Raw genomic sequence first — 22,500 nt, 5'->3', positions numbered from 1 at the left:
TTTCGGTACAAGTTAAACAAAATTTAAATGAGGAACAGCTGAATTGTTTTTTTTTTATCATTTTTTATTTTTTTGTATTTGTTTTTCATTTTTATTTTTATTTTAATTAAAACTCAAGTAATTATGTGCTTTTTGTCAGTTTTAGTATGTTTAGTTTTTGTTTTTTTAAATATACATCTTTATAGCTTATTGATTTTTATTTCATTTTTAGTTATTTCAGTACAAGTTAAACAAAATTAAAATGAGGAACAGCTGAATTGTTTGTATTTTTTATCATTTTTTTTTATCATTTTTATTTTAATTTTAATTAAAAGTCAAGTAATTATGTGTTTTTTTGTCATTTTTAGTATGTTTCGTTTTTTTTTTTAAATATATGTCCGTATAGCTTATTGATTTTTATTCCATTTTTAGTTATTTCAGTTCAAGTTAAAGTAAAATGAGGAATATAGCTGAATTGTTTGTATTTTTTGTCATTTTTAGTATGTTTAGTTTTTATTTTTTTTTAAATATATGTCAATATAGCTTATTGATTTTATTCCATTTAATTTACAATGAGGAATATAGCTGAATTGTTTGTATTTTATTTTGAATTAGTTTTATTTCAATTTTTTTATTAAATCCCAAGTAATTGTGTGATTTTTGTCATTTTTATTGTGTTTAGTTTTAGTTTTTTTAAATATGTCTATATAGCTTTTTTTCATTTTTAGTTATTTCAGTACAAGTTAAACTAAATTAAAATGAGGAATGCAGCTGAATTTTTGGTATTTTATTTTGAATCAGTTTTATTTCTGTTTTTTTATTTTAGTTAAAGTTCTGTATTTTTTTTATCATTTTTAGTATTTTGAGCATGTTTAGTTTTTGTTTTTTTAAAATAAATGTCTATAAAGCTCATTAATTGTTATTTAAGTTAAAGTAGCTGATTTTTTATATTTTATTTTGAATCTGTTTTTTTTCCCATTTTAGTTCAAGTTTAAGTAGTTGTGTTGTGTATGTGTTTGTGTTTTTTTTGTAATTATTAGTATTTTTAAATTTATTTGAGGTTTAGTTGTTTTAGTACAAGTTGAACTAAATTAAAATGAGGAATGTAGCTGATTTTTTTGTAATTTATGTTGAATAAATTTTTGTTTCTGCTTTTTTATTTTCATTTGTGTTGTTTTTTGTCATTTTTAGTATGTTCAGTATGGAGTATTTTTAAATTTATATCTATATAGCTTATTCATTTCAGTACAAGTTCAACTAAATTAAAATGAGGAATGTTGCTTAATTAGTTTTGTATTTCAGTTTTTATTTCTGGTTTTCCGTTTTCGTTTTAATTAAAATGTAAGTAATTGGGTTGTTGTTGTTGTTTTTTGTAATTTTTAGTGTGTATATGGAATATGTTTACTTTTTTAAATATATATATATATATGTCTGTATTGCTTATTAATTTTTATTTCAGTGTTATTTTATTTAAGTTCATTTTTAAGTTATTTTAGTACAAGGTAAATTAAATTAAAATGAGAAATGTAGCTGATTTTTTAAAAAAATATTTTATTTCAGTTAGCGTTTATTGTATTTCAGTATAGCCTTTTATTTCAACGTCTTTCATTTTTTAATTTTTAGTTTTGCTTTTGGTTAACTATTTAACTAAACTAAACTAAAGTAAAAATAAAGTAAAATAAAATAAATAAATGAATGAATGAATAAATGAATGAATGAATGAAAAAATAAAATAAATTATAAAATACAATACAATACAATACAATACAATAAAAACACAGAAAATGTACTGGTCATTTTCTGCCAGGATGTTCATTTTACAGACATTTCTGTTAATCATGAGACATAGGAAACAATCTATATGAAAAATGTCTTCATATTAATACAGCACATTGTGACCTATTTAATGTGCTGCTGCCGTATTATTTTAGTGTGATTGATATAATATTTTTGTAAATTTTTTGTTCGATTTTTGTATTTTCTGTTGACATTTTAATTGTAGAAATGTAGAAATTTTATTGTTGTCAATTACAGTTGTCAGTTACATTATTATTTTTTTTTGGTTTACAGTTTTAGTTATTTTAGTAGTTAACAAAAATGAAAAATATAGCTGAAATATTTTATTTTGTTTTCCGTTAATGTGTGTTAATGTTTTCATGGTTTGAGTTGAGTGAACAATAACAACCCCTGTCTGCATGAGATGTCTGTCTGATAACAAACAATGTTGTACTGAGCGCTCAGGTTTCATTGTATTATAATCAAAGGGGCTTTTTCATGTCGTAATCTTGGGTTATGGCCTTATTTGTAATTGTCGATTGGCAAATAAGCTCACGGAAGACCTGCTGACAAGTAATTTGGATAAATGGCCCTGTAAACTCCCTTCACAAGCTCAGGCACGTTCAAGCCTGAACTTTAAACAAACATTATGAGATGTTTATCTGATATTTTTTTTCGTGTAACATGTCATAATTGCAATGTAAAATACACTGCCGGTTTTTTTTCTTTTCGTAAGTATGTACCTTGAGCTGTAATTAGTGTTTTTTTTTTCATTCGGTTCCTTCTCTATTTGTCTCCTTGAGCTTTTTGTTCCGTCTCGTAACTTGACATTCGGTCCTTGTTTTGAAATAATGAAAAAGTCTCCATCTCATCAAAACAAAGGTTCTGTTGAAAAAAGCAGCTTCGTTCGTTTTGATTGATGTCACAGATCCTCAAACCAAGTTTTATAGAACAAAAATATCATGAATTATTAAAACTCAGGGGCGTTTTACCACATACGCCCGTGTTTTATGTTTAATTGGTCCTCTTTGGCAGCGGCGAGCGGTGGAGAGGTGTTATGTAAATATATTCCCACAGAGGCCCATTTGACATTTGTGGAGCACTTGAGCCGTATACGCGGAGCAAACTGACATAGGGAAAATGTCCATTCGCTCTGATCTGATGAGACATGTTAGGATTACTCATGCAGATTTCAGGCTGTTGATTTTGCGACCAATCTTTGCCCTACCTGTGTGTGTTTTCCCCTTCCTCATCACAAAGGCTTCTTGTCAAAGTGTGTTACTGGAAAATTGCATAATGTGATTTTCGGCGCACTCTAATCATAGTGTGGTCCTAGGCAATTAAATTGCTAAACATAAGAAATCCTTTCTTTAGTAAAGGTTAGATGTTATTAACAGTGTGGCTGTAGAGCTCGTTTCTGACCTCTTCTGTAGCCCAAAGCCAAATCTAATCAAGAAAATGTACATTGGATCCCTGCGTGATTAGCAGGGCGCAGTGCGGCCCTTAAAAGACGGATATTTTCAGACCAACCTCGGTTGTGCTAATTGCCAGTAAAAGAGGGGAATACTCTGGGTCTTAAATGGGTCTTGAAACTGTTAACAAATTAAGTCCCATTGTTTTTCTTTAACAGATTCTTAGCGAAAGAAGGTGCTTAACCTTTAAAAATGTTATCGGTGCAGCTCAGGAGGTCAAATTAAATGTTATATTTATTTTTCAATTTTTAAGCTGTTACAAAAATCGGGAATGGTTAAATACAATTTGAATTTTATTTTTTATTTCTGTTTTTTTTTTTTTTCATTTTTATTTAAATTTTATTTCAAGTTTACGTAATTAGTTTAAATAGTTAATAGTCAATAATTATTTATTTATTTAATAATTATTTATTTATTTAATAATTATTTAATAATTATTTAAAAATTATTTTAATACAAGTTCAACTAAATTAAAATGAGGAATGTAGCTAAAATATCGTTTTAATATTTTATTTTTGTGTGTTTTTGTGTGTGTAGTCTGTATATTTATTTTTCAATAAAATAAAAGGCTGTTATTAAATTTGGAAAATTTTAAAATAGTTTTAAAATTTAAAACCCTGATTTGTGCAGTTTTGTCATTTTCATTTAAAAATCAGCATATACAGTTACAATTATGTACAGTTTTTATTCATATTTTGATATTTAATATTTAATATTTTGTTTTAATTTTAGTTCAAGTTTAAGTAATGGTGTTGTACGTTTTTGTCATTTTAAGTTGAGTTTGTATGGTTTACATTTTTTAATAGTTTAGTATGTTTTTATAGTTTAGTCATTTTTATTGCAGTTTTAGTTATTTTAGTACAATTTAAACTAGATTAAAATAAGGAATGTTGCTAAAATATCTCTATTTTTCAATAAAATAAAAGGCTCTTATGAAATTTGGAATGTTTAAATACAATTTAAAATCCTGATTTGTGCAGTTTTTTTATTTTTATTGAAAAAACCTACATATACAGTTATAGTTTTTATTTCTGTTTTTTTCCATTTTTATTTAGCTTAGTAATTTTAACACACATTTTCATTATTTTTTACATTATTTATTATTTAAATTTTTAATATTTTAATACAAATTAAACTAAATTAAAATGAGGAATGTAGCTAAAATATCTTTTTAATATTTTATTTCAGTTACCATTTTTATTTCAGTGTGTAGTCTGTATATTTATTTTTTTAATAAATTATTAAATTCATTCATATTTTGAATCAGTTTTTATTTCTGTTTTTTTTTTTTTTTAGTTAAAGTTTAAGTAATTGTGTTGTGTGGGTTTTGTCATTTTTAGTATTTTTACTATGTTTAGTTTTTGTTTTTATAGTTTGGTATTTTTATTTCAGTTTCATTTATTTTAGTACATTTACACTCAATTAAAATGAGGAATGTAGCTAAAATATCTTTTTTATTTTTCAGTTACCATTTTTCTTATTTCAGTGTATAGTCTGTATATTTATTATTTAATAAAGTAAAAGGCAGTTATGAAAAGTCTAAATACAGTTAAAAACCCTGATTTGTACAGTTTTATTATTTAAAATTGTAAAAATCAAATAAAAAATAAATACTTAAAGATACTATTTTTGAATTTTTTGGATTGTCAGTTATCAAAGCTTAGTAAATATTGGTCACAGACACTAAATATTGTTTTCATGCAATTTTAAGTTGTATTTTTACGTAACAAAGTGGTTATATTTAAGTGTGTGAGTTGTTTATTCACTTTTTTTAATTATTCTTCCCATTAACGCCATTATATTATTAATTCAGACTGATTCACGAATGCAGAACGCACACAAACACAAGAGGCGGGATTTATCGCTTGAACCAATCACAGCCGATCATAACCAGTCATATCCAGTCATATCGTGATGGAGACATTGCCTCCTCTCACTTGATTTTCCCCATTTATTCTCAATTACCCCCCACCAAACCCACTGCACGTTTTAGGCAGTCTGTTAAAACTCAATGGGCTCAGGGGAGGCAAAATTTCTGCTGTATTTAATTTATACACTTTTTAATATTATATTTTGTACTACGAAACTTTTCTCATCCAATATTTTGAGGAGGCACTGCCTCCCTTGCCTCCTCAGAGGAAACGTTCCTGATGTATGTGTATTTATTCAAATAAGGTTAGCACAAAAATTTGTGTAAAAGTAAGAAAATTTAATTTTTTAAACATATTTTCAGGTCAAGAATAAATGAGAAAGATAGAAAGAATGAAAGGAAATGTGCTCCACCAAGAAGGAAACGTAGTACATGCGGCGAAAGTCCAATAAAAGGATAAGCAGTATAAATCAAAATATTTCATGTTCTCTTCTCTGCAGCCATCAATTTGAGACTGCAGTCTTTCCATTTCATTTGAAACAGACCGCTGTAGTCATGCACCAAAATATGTAATGGCCCTTCTCATATTGTTATCACTCAAATATGTTGCATGAGGTCAACAGTATTATTTTTGAACAAATAGTCCTCTGTTCCTTTCTCCACATCTAGATAATTTGTGTTAGATAATCTTTCTCTTATGAGCGTCTTTTCTGAGGTGATCTGATCTGATCTGAGTGTATAACCAATTGCAGATAGGGCAAACATTTGGGAAACCTGTTTGAAAACAATCGGTTCCATCTGGCGATGCTTGTGATGCAGAAATGTTATGTAAAAAACGTGTTTATGGCTCTCAGTAGCAGAGTGTTTGCGGCCGTTGTGTGTGAATAAAGCTTGTTTTTCTCCAAGGACACCGTCGTTTGAGGTTTGCGACTCGCATGTCATATTACGAGAGCTTGTATTTCAAGATGTCAGGTTTTTGAGGTTGAGAGATGCGTTGATACTTTGATTCAGCCGAGAGTTTTTTTTTTCCAGTTCTGATGGGAAGACTAACAGGCGAATGTGATTGCTCAGATCTCTGATCTCCAAGAACTGAGTGACGTGGCTTCCTGCCCAGAATCTTTTATATTGCCAATCCTAACAGAGAGCTGTCATGTTAAACCAGCAGCTCAGGCTGTAGTAAAACATAATAGCCCACAAATCTATATCCGAACCCCTGGGAGCAGCTCTCCTCCACGATCCTCCATTATAGAATAAGATTAGCTATATGAAGTCACAGCGCTTCGATTCGAATTGAATTATCATTACTGCGAAGCTAATATTAGAGACAGTGGGATTCATCAATGGTCTTTGTGCCGCACGCCGTTGTGTAGTGTCTGACTCATCAAATGATGTCAGACATCGTCTTTACAATGAAATAAACAAGTTGGATTGTGTTGATGTCATGAAATGATGGTGTGAGAGGACGGTAACCACTGTTTTTATTTCATTGAAAAAATAATATAGGGATCAATGGTGTAAATATTACTGTACACCTGTTTAATGTGTAAAAATATGAAGTATAAAGCAGTACTGTGTAGCATAAAGTAAAACGTAAGCACAGGCTAAAAGGGATAGTTCACCCAAAAATAAAAAGTCTGTCATTAATTACTCACCCTCATGTCAATCCAAACCTGTAAGACCTTCATTCATCTTCATTCGTTAAGATATTTGAATGAAATCTGAGAGCTTTCTCACCTTGTATAGACAGCAAAGCAACTGAAATGTAAAAAAAAAAAAAAAAAAAAAACTTTCTCAAACTCATCCTAGCTGGTTTTGTCTGATTTACACCAAATTTGGCTCAGAACATCTTCATACCATGCTGGCAAGAAGTTATGGAATTCAAGTTGATTAGTTAAACCATTCTCAAATAACACGCACAGTTTTGTTTATCGACATGGAATCCATAACTTTTTGTTAGCACAGTCTGAAGATGATCTGACTTGATTTTGGTGAAAATGGGATGAAGGGTCTAGGACGAGTTCGAAAAAGTAGTTTTACAACATAAATCAAAAAGGCGGACAGGAAGTTCGGCTGACTATGGCAAAATTTGTATCTATGTTCTCGGCCTGACCTAAGGATTATTTTGAGTCATTTCAATAACTTTTTGTCAGCATGGTCTGGAGATGATCTGAGGCAAATTTGATGATAATTGGACCAACACTCTAGGAGGAGTTCGAAAAAGTAGTTTTTCAACATAAATCAAAAAGGCAGACAGGAAGTTCGGCTGACTGTAGCAAAATTGGTATCTATGTTCTCGGCCTGATCTAAGGATTATTTTGAGTCATTACAATAAGTTTTTGTCAGCATGGTCTGAAGATGATCTGAGTCAAATTTGATGATAATTGGACCAATGCTCTAGGAGGAGTTTGAAAAAGTTGGTTTTCAACATAAATCAAAAAGGCAGACAGGAATTTCAGCCGACTATGGAAAATTTGGTATCTGTGTTCTCGGCATGACCTGAGGATTATTTTGAGTCATTACAATAACTTTTTGTCAGCATGGTCTGAAGATGATATGAGTCAAATTTGGTGAAAATTGAACCAACTGTCTAGGAGGAATTTAAAAAAAAGTAGGTTTTCAACATAAATCAAAATGGCGGGCAGTAAGTTTGGCTAACTATGGCAAGATTGGTATATATGTTCTCGACATAACCTAAGGAACATACTGAGACCACTTTCATTACAATAGGCCAATTAAATCAAATCTTCTAAGCATTTTTGGCCACAAAGTGGAACGGCCCACCAACTTTTTGAGTACTGTCAGAGCATGGTGCCAAAGACACATACTGAGTTTCGTAACAATATGCCAATGTGTTCGTAAAATACAGCATTTTATGACAAAATTCTATATGGCCGACACCGCAAATGGCTGACATGGGAAAATTGGGTATAGTTCGACTAGTTGGCCAAGTACAACAAAAATAGCCATTTTTCATATCTCCTAACCACTAGGTGGTGCTGGTAGGTAGCCTCAGGTCATGGTTTTTATAACAGACACTAAGTTTGGTCTCAATACACCAAACCGTTGCGGAGATACAGCCTCATCCATTTTTTTCCCTCTTTGTTGAATTTGTACGCGTGTTATTCGAGAATGGTTTGACTAGTCAACTTTAATTACATAACTTTTTGCCAGCATGGTCTAAAGATGTTATGAACCAATTTAGGTGAAAATCAGACAAACCAGCTAGGACGAGTTTGAAGAAGTAGTTATCAATGACAGAATTAAAATTTTTGGGTCAGGGCCGCAACCACCATAGTCAATGAGGGGGACAAGTCTCACCCAATATTTAGAAATGGCCAAATTGTCTCCATTGCGCAATGCTTGTTAGGATGACAAAATGTTTAAAAGTTATAGGCTGGTCTGCCTTAGCATTTAATAGCACCCGTCAATCTCAAAATGACTGAGATGTCCAATTAAATTGATCAATTTTAACACTGTAAGAGACTGAGGTAAAATGAAACTAGCAGAACTGTTTTATGATAAAAATGTTAAACGACCAACGGTAATATCCAGTGATGCAAACCACTCAACCTTTTCTCAAATATAGCCAGTTTTTGAGTTTAAAATGTGTAACCATTTATGTGATTCATGTAATTCCAGACTGAATGTGACGAGAAAACGTTTTGCGTTTTCGTCATACTGCATATATTAAAATAATATTTGCAAAATTATTACTTTCCAACTAGACTTAGACCTATAATTTCCTTCCCTGTTCTATTCCTTTATGCTTTTTGAAAAAAGAAATTAATAAATTGGTCCCAGTAATGTTAAAATCATGGTTACCGCCTTGGTTATTTGCAAAATTTGCTAGCAATTTCAAAGTGAAAATGGCTTCTAACTTACTTCAATTTTTTTTCAGTGTAATACAGGCAGAAGCTAATAAAACATTATTTTGAGTTACTTTTCGTGTGCCAGAAATGACAATGTTCATTTTTTAAAAATGAATTCTTTCTTGTTTAGGTGAGGATGTGGATGAGAAGAAGGTTCTGGTACTGAGTTACCCCCAATACTGTCGGTACCGTTCCATCATCGCACGGCTTCGTGAGCGGCCCACCTCCTTCCTGACGGACCATGTGGTGCTGGCCCTGGGGGGAATCGCATCCCTCACCAACAACACCCAGATCCTGTACTGCAGGGACACTTTCGAGCACCCCACGCTGGTGGAGAATGAGAGTGTGTGTGATGAGTTCGGTAAGTCGATTTTATGGAAACTGTACGATCTTGGGTCTGAAACAAACTCTAAGCAAGTACCTCAACGCTTCATGTTTTGTGTGCCGTTTTGTTATTATTGCTAATATTGCATTTTTATTACTGATATACTGATAAAATTTTTGATGTTTACAGTAATTGTTTGAAAACCAACATGTATCAGTTTAAAGGTAACTTGAGCCAAAATTCATGTTTAGCATTGCAAAACAACCACATTCTTACAACTGACCAAACATTTGCAATTGCATTCTTGCGCAAAGTATGTTTTTGACCTTCCTGTTTAGAGGCTGATTACTGCTTATTACTTCATATAAAGATTCATTGCATTGGTATAATTGAGTGAAGAAAGAATGAGTGAATGGAGGATTGATGGCAAATGATTCAGTAATTGAGTCTGTGGTCGAACTAGTCAAATCAGCAAAACAAGACCCTCATCTTCATTACCTGACTGACGATGGGCTCCCATATGAGGGCAGGCAGCTTTATCACAGTTGGTGTACAAACAGGAATGAGTGACTTTGAGCTGGTGATTGAAACAGACACTCGTGGCTTTTAGCCTGTCGAGTTGAGAGTCGAGGGCTTGTTGTATGATAGAGTAGAACTCTCAGATGAACTGAAAGCCTGTTTTTACACTGAGGTCTGAGCCCATCACAGTCCGCCTGCTTGTGCCAGTAACTTTTTTTTTTTTTTTAAAAAGGGCTGCTTTGATATCAAAAACAGCGATTCGTCCCACTTTTGGCTGATGGTTAGAAAACCTCAACTGTGCATGTAATTACTGGCTGTAAAAGCGGTCTTTCTCCGATCTGTGCGCGATCATGGTTTGTGTTTGCAGTGTACAGTCATAGTATTTCTGTGTCACTAACAGTGTTTTTATATTCTCTGCCTTGTCTTTAAATGGATGCGCAAAATTTCAAAATTCAAAACTGTATAAATATGTTGATTTTGGGTCATGCTCTTTAAATCACAATCAGATGTGTTTCTCAAGTGGCTGTTTGCACAAAACACATTCCTGCAAAAACAGCTGGACGGAGCATGGTGGTTTTGAGAAAATGTTTTAGAATTTGAAACTGTTTTTAACTTGACACGCTGTTCTAAAAATATGTTGTGTCTGTGTATGTAGTCCAACTAGTATATTTAAAAGATTATTTTAAGATGTTAAAAAAGAAAATTGACCAATCATGGCTGACTTTATTAATTGGCTTTTTGTTTATGGTCATTGAATGACTAGCAAACCATCCTGCCTCATCTTAAAGAGATAGTTCAGCCAAAAATGAAAATTCTGTCATCATTTACTCCACATCACATCATTTTCAATCTGTATGAATGTCTTTCTTCTGTAGAGCACAAAAGAAGATCAGAATTAGAGCTGCAAAACGATTAGTCGCGATTAATCGATTCAATATTAGAGTTTATGTTTGCATACTGTATATGTGTGTACTGTGTATATTTATTATGTATATGTAAATACGCACACATATATTTATATATTTGAGCAAATATTTGTATGTGAACACTTTATATTATATATAAATATACATATTCTACATATAAAGCTATATAATATATACATGTATGTTGGTGTATTTATGTTTACATAATAAATATACCCAGTACACACACATATAGTATGCAAACATAAACTTCTATTTTGAATCGATTAATCACAACTAATCGTTTTGCAGCTCTAGTCAAAATAAAAGTTCGGTTTAACTTGAAGAAACTGTGACAGAAAAAAATTACTTATTGTAATGGTACTACTACTATTACTACATTTATTATTAAAACATTATTGTTTTATTGAATATTTACCAGAAGAAAATACTTACCAGAAAAATGTAAAAACACAGTATTTCTTAAAAATAAATAAAAAACAATAAAATCAATCAATAGGAGATGCTTTTGATAATGCCTTAAAATATCCTTTTCATTCAACTTTTAATAAATTGCTGTTAAATGGTTTAAGTTTCATGATTTCAATTAATTAGACATGCTTTTCGATTAATATTTTCATTAAAAAAAGATTAAAAATAAACAAACAAAAACCTTATTTCATAGGGCCTTAAAAATTTCATTTTTATTCAACTTTTAGTAAATTGCTGTTAAATTGTGTAAGTTTCATTATTTCAATTAATAAGACATGCTTTTCGATTAATATTTTCATTAAAAAAAGATAAAAAAATAAACAAACAAAAACCTTATTTCATAGGGCCGTAAAAATTTCATTTTTATTCAACTTTTAGTAAATTGCTGTTAAATTGTGTAAGTTTCATGATTTCAATTAATTAGACATGCTTTTTGATTAATATTTTTATTGTAACCATCAAAAAAATTTAAACGATAAAAAAATGGAACCAAGAAAAAAGGGGGTGGAAGAATTTGGGAAAAAATTTCATAGGGCCTTAGAGTTTTGCAGCTCTAGTCAAAATAAAAGTTTGGTTTAACTTGAAGAAACAGTGACTTAAAAAAATATTACTGAATGTAATGCTAGTACTATTACTATTACCACATTTATTATTTTAAGAAATATTATTTTCTTGAATATTTACCAGAAAAATTTAAAAAGACAGTATTTCTGAAAAAAAGAAATTAATAAAATAACAATAAAATCAATCAGTTAGATATGCTTTTGATTATTAAAATTTAATGATTTAATACATTATTTAATAAAAAACACTGAGAAAAAATAAACAAAAACTTATTTCTTAGGACCTTAAAAATTTCCTTTTTATTCAACTTTAAATCAATTGCTGTTAAATTGTGTAAGTTTCATGATTTAAATTAATTAGACATGCTTTTTGATTAATATTTTAATAAAAAAACTGAGAAAAAATAAACAAACAAACATATTTTATTTAACTTTTAATAAATTGCTGTTAAATTGTGTAAGTTTCATGATTTCAATTAATTAGACATGCTTTTTAACCATCAAAACTTTAAAAACTATAAAAATGGAACCAAGAAAACAAATTTAGACAAAAATTAAATTAATTACATAGAGCCTTAGAATAGTATTTTTTTAATTTAATTTAATTTAATTTTTGTGCGCAACAGAGCAAAGAAACTCAACAGATTTGAAAGCAACTAATAAAGTATAAAGTAATAGTATTTTCATTTTCAGAAGAACAATCCCTTTAAAGCAGGCCCAAACAAAATGTACATTTTCTGCAGTGATTTATGGGATGAATCAGTGAGACGGATTTAAATATATTAAAATAAGTTAAATGGTGCTGTACTGAGAGTACTGTAATCAAATGATCCACAATATATAGTAAACAAACACACAGACACACAGTTCGGAAGCCTTCAGGCTCTTCTACAGTGTATTTAGATGCTGTATGTCTATGACTTCAATGCAAAGTAAATTTTCCTCTGTTTCTGTGAAATGAAGGACTCTTCACTTACGTATCAAGGCCTTCACATAAGTGCTTGACACATACATACTTGACAAAACAAGACATTCTATTAGCAATGCGTACAGTCTTGAAATGGTCTTTAAATGCCTTAGTGTTCGAACGGCGTATTCAACCAACATGAGCAGGTTTGCGTGCAGTTCGCTTTTCCACAGATGCTGCCAGTGAAAAAGAGAGGCTCAAGTTTACATGCTCGAGTTCCTGTTGGAAAAATGCTGGGTTATTGAATGCTGTTTTGTAAAAGGCGATAGAGCTGTTTACATAATAGCATTTGACAAGATGGGTGAACAAACTGACAGTGAGTAATACAATTGAGTAAATGGCTTCCAATGACTTTAATGGATGTCCTTAGGTTTCTCTGATTGCTTGAAAACCATGTTCTTGTCTCTGAAAGTTTTAACACGAGGGGATTGGATTCAAATACCCTGATTAAAATGTCTTTGTTCTCGCCAGGGCTTTAAACACAACTACGGCACGCTGCATTGAAACCTAAATAAGTCATTCCGTTAAACTTCGTAGGGTGTGTTATTTATTAAGGCTTTAGTTCAACATGTGAAGTCATTGTTCATGTAAAGGCTCCCATACGCTGGATTTGTCACAGAGGGGTAGATCTGATGTTGGCCATCTCTGAAGCTGAGAAAATCAGAGAAAAAAAAAAGACTTCTAGTGCTTTTTATGCTCGAAGTGACGGCTACTTGGCGGAAAATCTTCTGCGTTTAGCCTTGTCATTAAGTTTTTGAAGCGAATAGCAGTGCTTCCAAGGGCTTGGCGATGAAGAGGGGAGTTCTACAGAGCTGAGCGAGGTCCAGCGTGTTATAAAGGAAAGATGAAAATGGAAAGCAGCGCTATTTAAGGAAAAATACAGCTGGAATGGTGCAGATGTGATATTGAATATTTTTAGTCATTTGTTCCTCTCTTAATGGAAATAACTGCAGGGTTTGGCTCGCTCGCATGCCTCTTTGGTCACATGTTGGGAGACAACAGAATATTAAATCGACTCAAGTCTTATCCTCACTTGAATGGACTTTAAGAGGGTGGATGGGGATTGAGAATATGGAATTTGATAAGTGATACTGTGGATTTTTGTTCAGGCATCAGCTGATTTGAACCCCTGCTTGTCACATGGTTATGAATATGATAACATTTCTGTGTTCTTTCCTGTCCTATTAAATCAGGACATGCTGAAGGGCTTGACTTTGATATTAGAAGGAGGGGCATTATCATTAATTGGACAAACATTTTATTTTATTTTATTTTTTGGCTTTTTGCCTTGATATTATATATTATTTTACTTCAAAAAAATGTTGCCTTGTGAACTAGCTAATTTCTTCATATATACAGTCGAGGTCAAAAGTTTACACCCCCTTTCAGAATCTGCTAAATGGTAATTATTTTACTAAAATAAAAGGGAGCATACAAAATTCATAATACTGTTTATTTACTACTGGCCTGAATAAGATATTTCACATACAATATGTTTACATATCGTCCACAAGAGAAAATAAAAGCTGAATTTATTAAAATGACCCCATTCATGATTCTTAATACTGTGTTGTTACCTGTTTTTTTGTTTTTGTTTAGTGATAGTTGTTCATGAGTCCCTCTGTTTGTCCTGAACAGTTAAACTGACTGCTGTTCTTCAGAAAAATCCTTCAGGTCCCACAAATTCTTTGGTTTTCCAGCATTTTTGTCTAGTTGAACCCTTTCCAACAATGACTGTATGACTTAAAGAGCTTTCTTTTTACACTGAGGACAACTGAGAGACTATGCAACTATTACAGAAGGTTCAAACGCTCACTGATGCTCCAGAAGGAAAAACAATGCATTAAAACCCTGGGGGTGAAAACTTATTAAATTTGACGTTCAGGGTAAATTGAACTTATTTTTGTTTTCTGAGAAACATGTAACTATCTTCTGTAGCATCTGAAGGGCAGTACTAAATGAAAAACTATGATATACACATTTTCCCATTCTGTTCAAAAGTTTTCACACCCGGCTCTTAATGCAAAGCGTTTCCTTCTGTGATAGTTGCATACGAGTCCCTCAGCTGTCTCCTTATTTTATTAAAATAATTAACATTTTGCAGATTCTGAAAGGGGGTGTAAACTTTTGACCTCAACTGTTTTTTAATGTGTCTTTTAAAACGTCCATGTTTATTTACTTGCATTTAAATGATCAACTTCTATTTGCTTCATCCTGCAATAACTGCCACCTAAAGTTGCATTAGATTGTGACGGATTCACAAAAAAAGTTCTTCTGCTGTTTAGGAACAAAGTATCTATCCTACTTCCTCCTTATCACCTTGTTGGTTTGTAAATGTGGGAGGTCATATTTACGTATCCAGCTGACAGCAGGAAGTTCAGAGTTTCAGAACAAGTCATGTTTAAAGATCAGTTTCAGTAGATGCTTTTTTTGGACTTGTTTTGAGTTCTGAAAGTTACTGTATTTTTTTTTTAAAGTCTAATGAACTCTTTTATCTCAACAGATCAAGCAAAACTCAGTTCCTCATGATATGACCCTTGTATTAGAAACCCTCCCCTACAAACCGAGGGCGAAGAAAAGCCAGAGAGAAAGAAAGAGGGAAATACTTTTATCTGGATGTAAGGGGGTTTGGAGAGGGCGAGAGAGTGGAGGATCTAGGGAATGTTTAGATGGACTCAGTTAATGCGACAGTGGGGGGGGGGGGGTTTGTACTGGTTGAATTATTGAAGAGAGTTTGTAGGTTGATGCCATGTAATGGCCACACTATTATTCCTCTCTCTTGATTCATTTCCTGCCTCTCGTGAGGTTATTTTTAGGAGGTCAGTGTTATTATGCGAGCATATACTTATGATTTTACTGCATAATAGCTGCATTATGGAAAGGAGCTACACACATTTTCTCTGGCGCTTCAGAGAAACAGCTAATGTTCTCAAGTTGTTCTCATCATCGTGACATGTGCTGTGTGGCAAGTGATCTCATCTCTTTGTTCCTCGCAGGGGTTTATTCCTCCTCCACGCAGCATTGGGATTAGTGATGGGAATCGGCAGGAATTTAATTATTTGCTTCTGATTCCACTTAATGATTCTGCTTTCATAATGATTTCATTAACTGTTTTTAGTATTTTCAAGGATCTGCCAAATAACTGATCATAACTGTGTTTTACAGTGAAGTAGGGATGTAACGATATCAAAATCTCACAATACAGTAATATTGCAATATGAAGTCCATGATACTATATATATTGCAATTTTTTTTAAAAGACAAATGAAGAAAAAAAAACCGAACATTTTGTACATTTTAAAGTGAAATAATCAAGTTTATAACTTTTTGCTATGGAAGCCTGTTTCCACCTTGTAAAAAATAAAATAAAAAAGGTAATTGCAACATTTTATCTCACAATTTGAAGGTTATTCTTCTAAAAAATATATTTAAAAAAGTGAGATAAAAACAGAATTCTGACTTTTTTGTTCTTAGTGTTTTTAGAATTTGTAGTTTACATCGTGCAGTTGTTTTTTTATGCTATGGAATAAAAGAAAGGTAATTGAAACATTTTTATCTCATAATTCTGACTTTTTCTCACAATTGCAAGATATAAATGTGCAGTTCTGAGAAGAAAAGGTAGAATTGTTAGATATAAACTTGCAATTGCAAGAAAAAATCAGAACGCTGACGCTCAAGAGCTCCCATCTCCGAAAACATTGAAGAAAATGTGGCAAATAAACAGCTATCTTCATTAACAAACCGCATATTTGAAGTCTAAACAGGTACATTCTTGCCTAAAAACTCTTTAAATTACATTCTGTGACGCAAAAATAGCATTATTTATAAAATTATAGTGGATTGAATGTGAGAAATACCACAAACAGAGTGATACAAACTGTGAAATAGTTCTGATATCACTACAATATTGCACTCCTCTTAGCAAATCAGATTTGAGGACCAGAAAAAACGTCTAGGTTACGAAGGTAACCCTCGTTCCCCGAAGGAGGGAACGGAGACGTTACATTGGGATCTCGCCTGAGAGACCGATCACCTCTGAGCCTTATTAAAAAGGCCAATTGAAAATTGGCGAGTGGACGTGCGCGCCGGCCACGCCCCCGTACATACGGGTATATAAGATGGCTGCGCGCACCACTCAGTCAGGCTTTTGCTGAAGAGCCGGGAGAGCCCGGCGTCAGCGCGACGCCAGGGGCGTGGCAGGGGAATGTAACGTCTCCGTTCCCTCCTTCGGGGAACGAGGGTTACCTTCGTAACCTAGACGTTACCCCTTCAGTCGAATCACTTCGACGTTACATTGGGAACAAACCCATGGAAAAGGCCACGACCCTGACGCCACGTTACGCAACAGCTTCACGTGCTGACAAGTATACGTGCCGGCAGGCGAAGTGTAACGTAACCTTCCCAACGCCCTGGGGCCCAATAAGGGGGCCCCTCCAGGGATGCCAGTTGTACTGAAGCATGGGTTGGGGGGGCGGAGCACATGAAATTTTACATGTGGAAATAAGAATAATTCAATATATCCATAAAAAGTTTTTTGGGGATATACGAGGGAAACAGCGGTCTCCTCCGCTGGAATAATAAAAAACTAAGCCACAACCTGCGGGGCGAAGGAAACCCAGGCAGGATCACAGTGCAGGACTACTCCGCGCCTAGCCCTGACTGCGGGGCAGGAGGACCCAGGGTTCGCCGGAGGGAACATTCTGGGAAATAGCGCACGGATCCACGTGGGAATGGCGCAGCAAGCCGACACCAGCCGGTCTTCCCGCTCGCCTGAGAGTCCCTAAGTTAGGACACGGGAGAACGGCCTCTACGCAAGGTTGGAGAACCAAGCGAAGGTAGGGTGTCGCCCAGCCCGCAGCTTCCGATTTTTACATCTGCTGGTGAGGTGCCATGAACCAAGGATCACGGCTGTCCCTGGGTATAACAGGGAGGGGCATCTACCACCATTTAGCCAACCTCAGTTCGGGGAGCATTCCCTTTCTGCGAATCCCGAGGCAGAAGCTGCTGGTGCGGCTGAAGTGCCGAGTGATTCAGTCTCACATATTTAACGACACAACATCGCACGACTGGGTCTGCCTCCTCCAGAGCAGAGCTTGCAGGTCTACCACCTGGTCGCGGAAAGGCGTGGTGGGGACCTTGGGCACCGAGCCGGGGTCTCGACGGTAACGTGGAGAACGCCGGGCCCGAATTCTCGACACACTTTGCTGGCAGAGAAGCTTATAGGCCCTCTTGATGGGAGCCAGGGCAGTCAGGAGCGCTGTCTTAATGACAGGAACTTTAGCTCGACTGAGGCCCGTGGCTCCAACGGAGCGACCCGCGGCCCTGAAAGGCGACGGGGAGGCCCACGAGGTATGAGGTGCGTGCTAAGCACCTCTGAGGAACCTGAGCTTGTCGGTAACTTACCCTCTTAAGGAAGCCGGGGCAGTCAGGAGTGCTGTCTTAATGACAGAAATTCTAGCTCGACTGAGGCCCGAGGCTCCTGAGGAGCACCCCGCGGCCCCGAAGGCGACGGGGGGGTCCCAGAGGGTATGAGGCGTTACTTGACAGAGAAAACTTTTAGGTCTCCTGCCCTCTTAACGGGAGCCAGGGCGGTCAGGAGCGCTGTCTTGATGACAGGAATGCTAGCTCGACTGAGGCCAGTGGCTCAATTGGAGCGTCCCGCGGCTCTGAAGGCGACGGAAAGGCCCCAAGAGGGTGTGGGGTGCGTTCTGGGCACCTCTGGGAAACCTCACGGCCAGTGAATGCTTACCTACTTAGCTCCATCTACTGCATGTGATACGCGGCGAAGCAGCTGCATATACTTAGAGTGAGGGGACAGTCTGCGCTCAACTCTCCTGCAGGAAGGGAAGCATACTGCAACCGTGTAACTCTGTGGAAAGCCAGCAAATAGACCTCATCTCAGTGCGAGCCTGCCTAGTCAAGGGAGCTCGGTACTGAGTGATAATTGTATCACGGCCTGCGAAGGCCGGAGAGGTCTGGGTGTCATCCCGTGCCCTACAGGGAGGGACTGCCGCGAGGGAACGGTTACTAGACCTGAGTCTGGGTGGGCCATTCTTGTAGCGCAACCAACAGACTTACTCCTCGTCCTCCCTGGACTTGCACAGAGTCTGTGCAAGGAGGCTCGCTGGGGAAGGGCGTACTTGGGCCCCGGAGGACAGCTGAGTGCCAGCGCTGCTCTGAAAGAGGCAGCTGGTAATGGGAGCAATCGGGGGCGAGCGGATGTGGCTGGCCTACCGATATGCTCCAAACTAGCTGCGTCACGGGGTGGAGTCGCCATCCTGCAGGTGGTGGACTGCCGTGAGAGCCGATAGGCTGCACGGTTGAGTTTACCTGCTTCGAGTGAATGGCCAGTAGCAAAATCTGCCACATACTCCCTGGGAGCAGATGGAGAGGCTGTAAGCCTCTGTCGTACATGGCAACCCAACCCGTGGTGAGCCACGGGCTGGCTTGTCGGCCAAACTGCGGGAAAACGCCAGTCCGGAGTGGGCCGAGATGCCATGCCCATCATGGGACTCGATCGTGCTGAAGCGGTCTCACATGAACAAGCTTAGCGGCTCTTAGCGGCTAGAGCTGTCATGTGCCCCAGGAGCCTCAGTTTGAGAGAACCGCTGTGTTGTGCCTGATTGATTCAGGAACTACAGCACTGACTGCGCGCTCTTGGTAGTAAGGCGGGCTGTCTTGAGGACCGAGTCGGGCTCCCGACCGAGGAAACGAATTTCCTCGGTTGGCCTGAAGGACCAGATGGCGGGGGTGCCGAGGCACCAGGTCCCAATGTTCGCACAACGGAACTCACGAGTGGGCTGGTAAAGCACCAGTCGAAGAGACGGTTGAAGACGCGAATACCTGTCTGCCGAAGAGGGGACAGGGGAGCTCCCATGGCCTAAGAAGGCAGGAAGGAGAGGGACTAGCCAAATGGAAGCACCTCGCGCTGAGCGCTCGATCCCCGGGGCAGACCGCCGAAGGGGTGTGCGCCGGGGAGATCGAGACGCGACAGCGGGTGCCCTTCAGGCAGATGGCTGCAACCCAGCCCTGGAGACGGAACATACTTGTATGTGCGTCGTCGTGAGCATGTGTGCCGACAGCCTAAGAAGGGATCGGAACAGAGCTCCATCCAGGGCGGATGTTAACCCACCACTCTAACTGGACACGTGAAGTCAGGACTCTTATCAAACCCCGACCTCGTCCCGGCTGGAGAGACAGGCTGGATCGCGTCCTTCGCCAGTAGGAACGCGACCTCCGCAGGCAGAACAGAGGCACGCCTGTTTCTGAATAAAGAATGTAAGGGGTACCTGTGAGTCTGGGCGGACGCCTGGAGCCGGGCCGTACCGTCCGTATCAACCAGTGTAGTGGTATCAAGGGAACGTTGACCGGCGTGACCGTGGTGGGGCAGCCTGGGGAAAGACAGGGAAGGAGACAAAACCCAGAAGGATAACGTCCTGGAGAAGTGTCTAACTGCACTAAGCAGTGCTTACCTACTTCCCTGGTTCCCGCGCTGGCGACATCCGGTCCCGAGTCTGGTTCCGAGGAGTGGAAGTGCTGCTCAGGAAGGAAACTCGGGGCCGGGGCCCCAGAGGTGAGAAGGCTGGGTCTTTCTGTGATTTCAAATGACCGGCTAAGTCCCGCTTCCAGCGGGAGTGCCGACAGAGTAGCTCTCTCCACCTCCGGGGGTGCTCGCATCAGGGACGCTTCGAAGCTCGCCTGCGAGGGTCTTCCGTCGCAGGACCCTGAGAGGCGAGCGGCGTCCCTCTCCCACGGGCGGCTCGACGTCGGCTGCGAGCCTGGATCGTGTGGCTCAGCAGGGGACGGAGCTGCGGGGGGACGCCCTCGGCGACGGGCAGGCGGAGGCGGGGGCCCAGGCGGCGGAATGGTAACTTCGCGGCGGGGCAGGATATGTTGGACGGCCTCCGTCTGCCTCTGGACCGTTGGAGCGCCAGAGGAGATGCCCAGCCCGAACGACGGGGAGGCGTACTGCTCTGGCATCTCGACGGGGTATGCTGATGGGCGGAGGATCGCAGGCTTTTGGGGGCCGGCGATACGTTCGACGCCGCTGAGCAAAAACCCTTCACGGTGTCGCCGAATAGGCCGCTCTGGGGAATGGGAGAGTCGAGAAAGCGAACTTTGTCGGCCTCTGCCATCCGGGCCAGAGTCAGCCATAGGTGGCGTTCCTGGACCACACAGGTGGACATCACCTGACCAAGGGGACACGCCGCGACCTAGTAGCCCGAAGGGCGAAGTCAGTGGCGGCGCGGAGTTCTTCAAGTACCCCCTGGTCAGGACCACTCTCGTGCAGGCCTTAAGGTGCCTGCACCTGGCACTTTTGCAGTGTTGCCATGGCCTGCAGGGCGGGGCAGCGTGTCGGGGGGCGCAGAAAAGGCCCAGCCGATGAGGGCGGAAGAATTTCACATGCCCAAAAAGGGAGACGCGGAGGGCCCCACCAGGCGGCCGCGCCTGCGGGCAAAGGTGCACCGCGATGGCGCGCCCGACCCGGGGGACCGCCACGTACCCCTTGGCTGCCCCGCCATGGAGAGTGGCGAGGGGAGAGGAGCTGGAAGCGCGTCAAATGAATAGGGCGCCGTAGATTTTGTCAGCTCCTCATGCACATCCGGTCAGAACGGGACCGGGGGGGAGCGCGGCGCTGCCGCCGGGCCCCCCCCAGGAACCAGTCGTCCAGCCTAGAAGGATCGGCCGGGCCCCCTGAGGAACCTTCAAACCGATCCCCCCCGGCCGCCCGGAGAAGCATAGCCTACAGTTCGACATCAACCTCCGGGGGGGCAGCGACCATGGGTGGGCGCCGCGCCGCGGGAAGAGATGTGTCACCGTCTGACTCTCCCTCTGATGCTGTGACAGACATCTCATCCTCTGCAGGAGCACCGAAGGAGACGCTCAGCCCGCCAGGCGGGGAAGCGTCTGCTGCGGAAACTCAACGGGACCGCGCTGAGATAGAGAGGTCCGCAGGGCTTTTTGAGCCGGCGGAATGCTGTCTATCGTAATTTGAATGTCCCCCCCCGCGCCCCACCGCGGTGGCCGAAGAGCATAGGCGGCTCAACGGCTGACCACGGGAGGGAGGCGGGGGGAGCCAGCTCGCGAACGAGCGGCGGGACTTCAGCGTGGTCATGGTCATGCTTTCACCGCATGAACCATTCATGAGCACCACCCCAGTGTGCTCAAAGCCTAAACACGTGAGGCAGCGCTCATGTCCGTTTGCTGAGGAGAGGAAACTACCACATCCAGAAACGCACGGCCGAAAAGACATCCTGAAAAGAACGTCTAAAACGGCCGCTAGAAATTGCTCTTTTGTGATCCCGGTTTGCCCAGGGAGGCGCCGCGGGGCAATGCACTCGCCGGGGCTGCTCGCTGGAATGCAAAAAGGCTTTATATGGCCGTGAAAACGGCCGCCCGCGGGACCGCGCTGGCGGCTGCCAAACAATGCTCTTTCTGTGAAACACTCTTTTAGTTATGGCAGCGCAGCAGCAGGAGGGAGCATGAACTCTGAAGAACTCTTCTCGGCTGTTTAGAGGCTCGACACATCGGCTCTGAAAGCAAAAGTCTGACTGAGTGGTGCGCGCAGCCATCTTATATACCCGTATGTACGGGGGCGTGGCCGGCGCGCACGTCCACTCGCCAATTTTCAATTGGCCTTTTTAATAAGGCTCAGAGGTGATCGGTCTCTCAGGCGAGATCCCAATGTAACGTCGAAGTGATTCGACTGAAGGGGTAACTAGTTGAATATATAGCTTAGATGTACTTTTGAAAAAGTAATGCT

General features: G+C 39.0%; 1 protein-coding gene across 1 annotated transcript in view; it reads left to right on the top strand.

Annotated features, from left to right (window-relative positions):
- LOC141298348 (AT-rich interactive domain-containing protein 5B-like) overlaps positions 1-10,709 on the top strand; it is a 58,953-nt gene extending 48,244 nt beyond the window's left edge. Inside the window, exons 4-5 of the mRNA XM_073828845.1 lie at positions 9,097-9,383; positions 10,686-10,709. Of these exons, the coding sequence (XP_073684946.1) occupies positions 9,097-9,383; positions 10,686-10,709 (311 nt within the window). The remainder of the gene's footprint in view (positions 1-9,096; positions 9,384-10,685) is intronic.
- Positions 10,710-22,500: the final 11,791 nt, after the last annotated feature.

This window comes from Garra rufa, chromosome 22 (assembly GCF_049309525.1).
Source record: "Garra rufa chromosome 22, GarRuf1.0, whole genome shotgun sequence".
In the NCBI taxonomy this organism is placed as follows: Eukaryota; Metazoa; Chordata; class Actinopteri; order Cypriniformes; family Cyprinidae; genus Garra; species Garra rufa.
The sequence above is the reverse complement of the archived record's forward strand: the minus strand, read 5'-3'. Positions and strand labels throughout refer to the sequence as shown.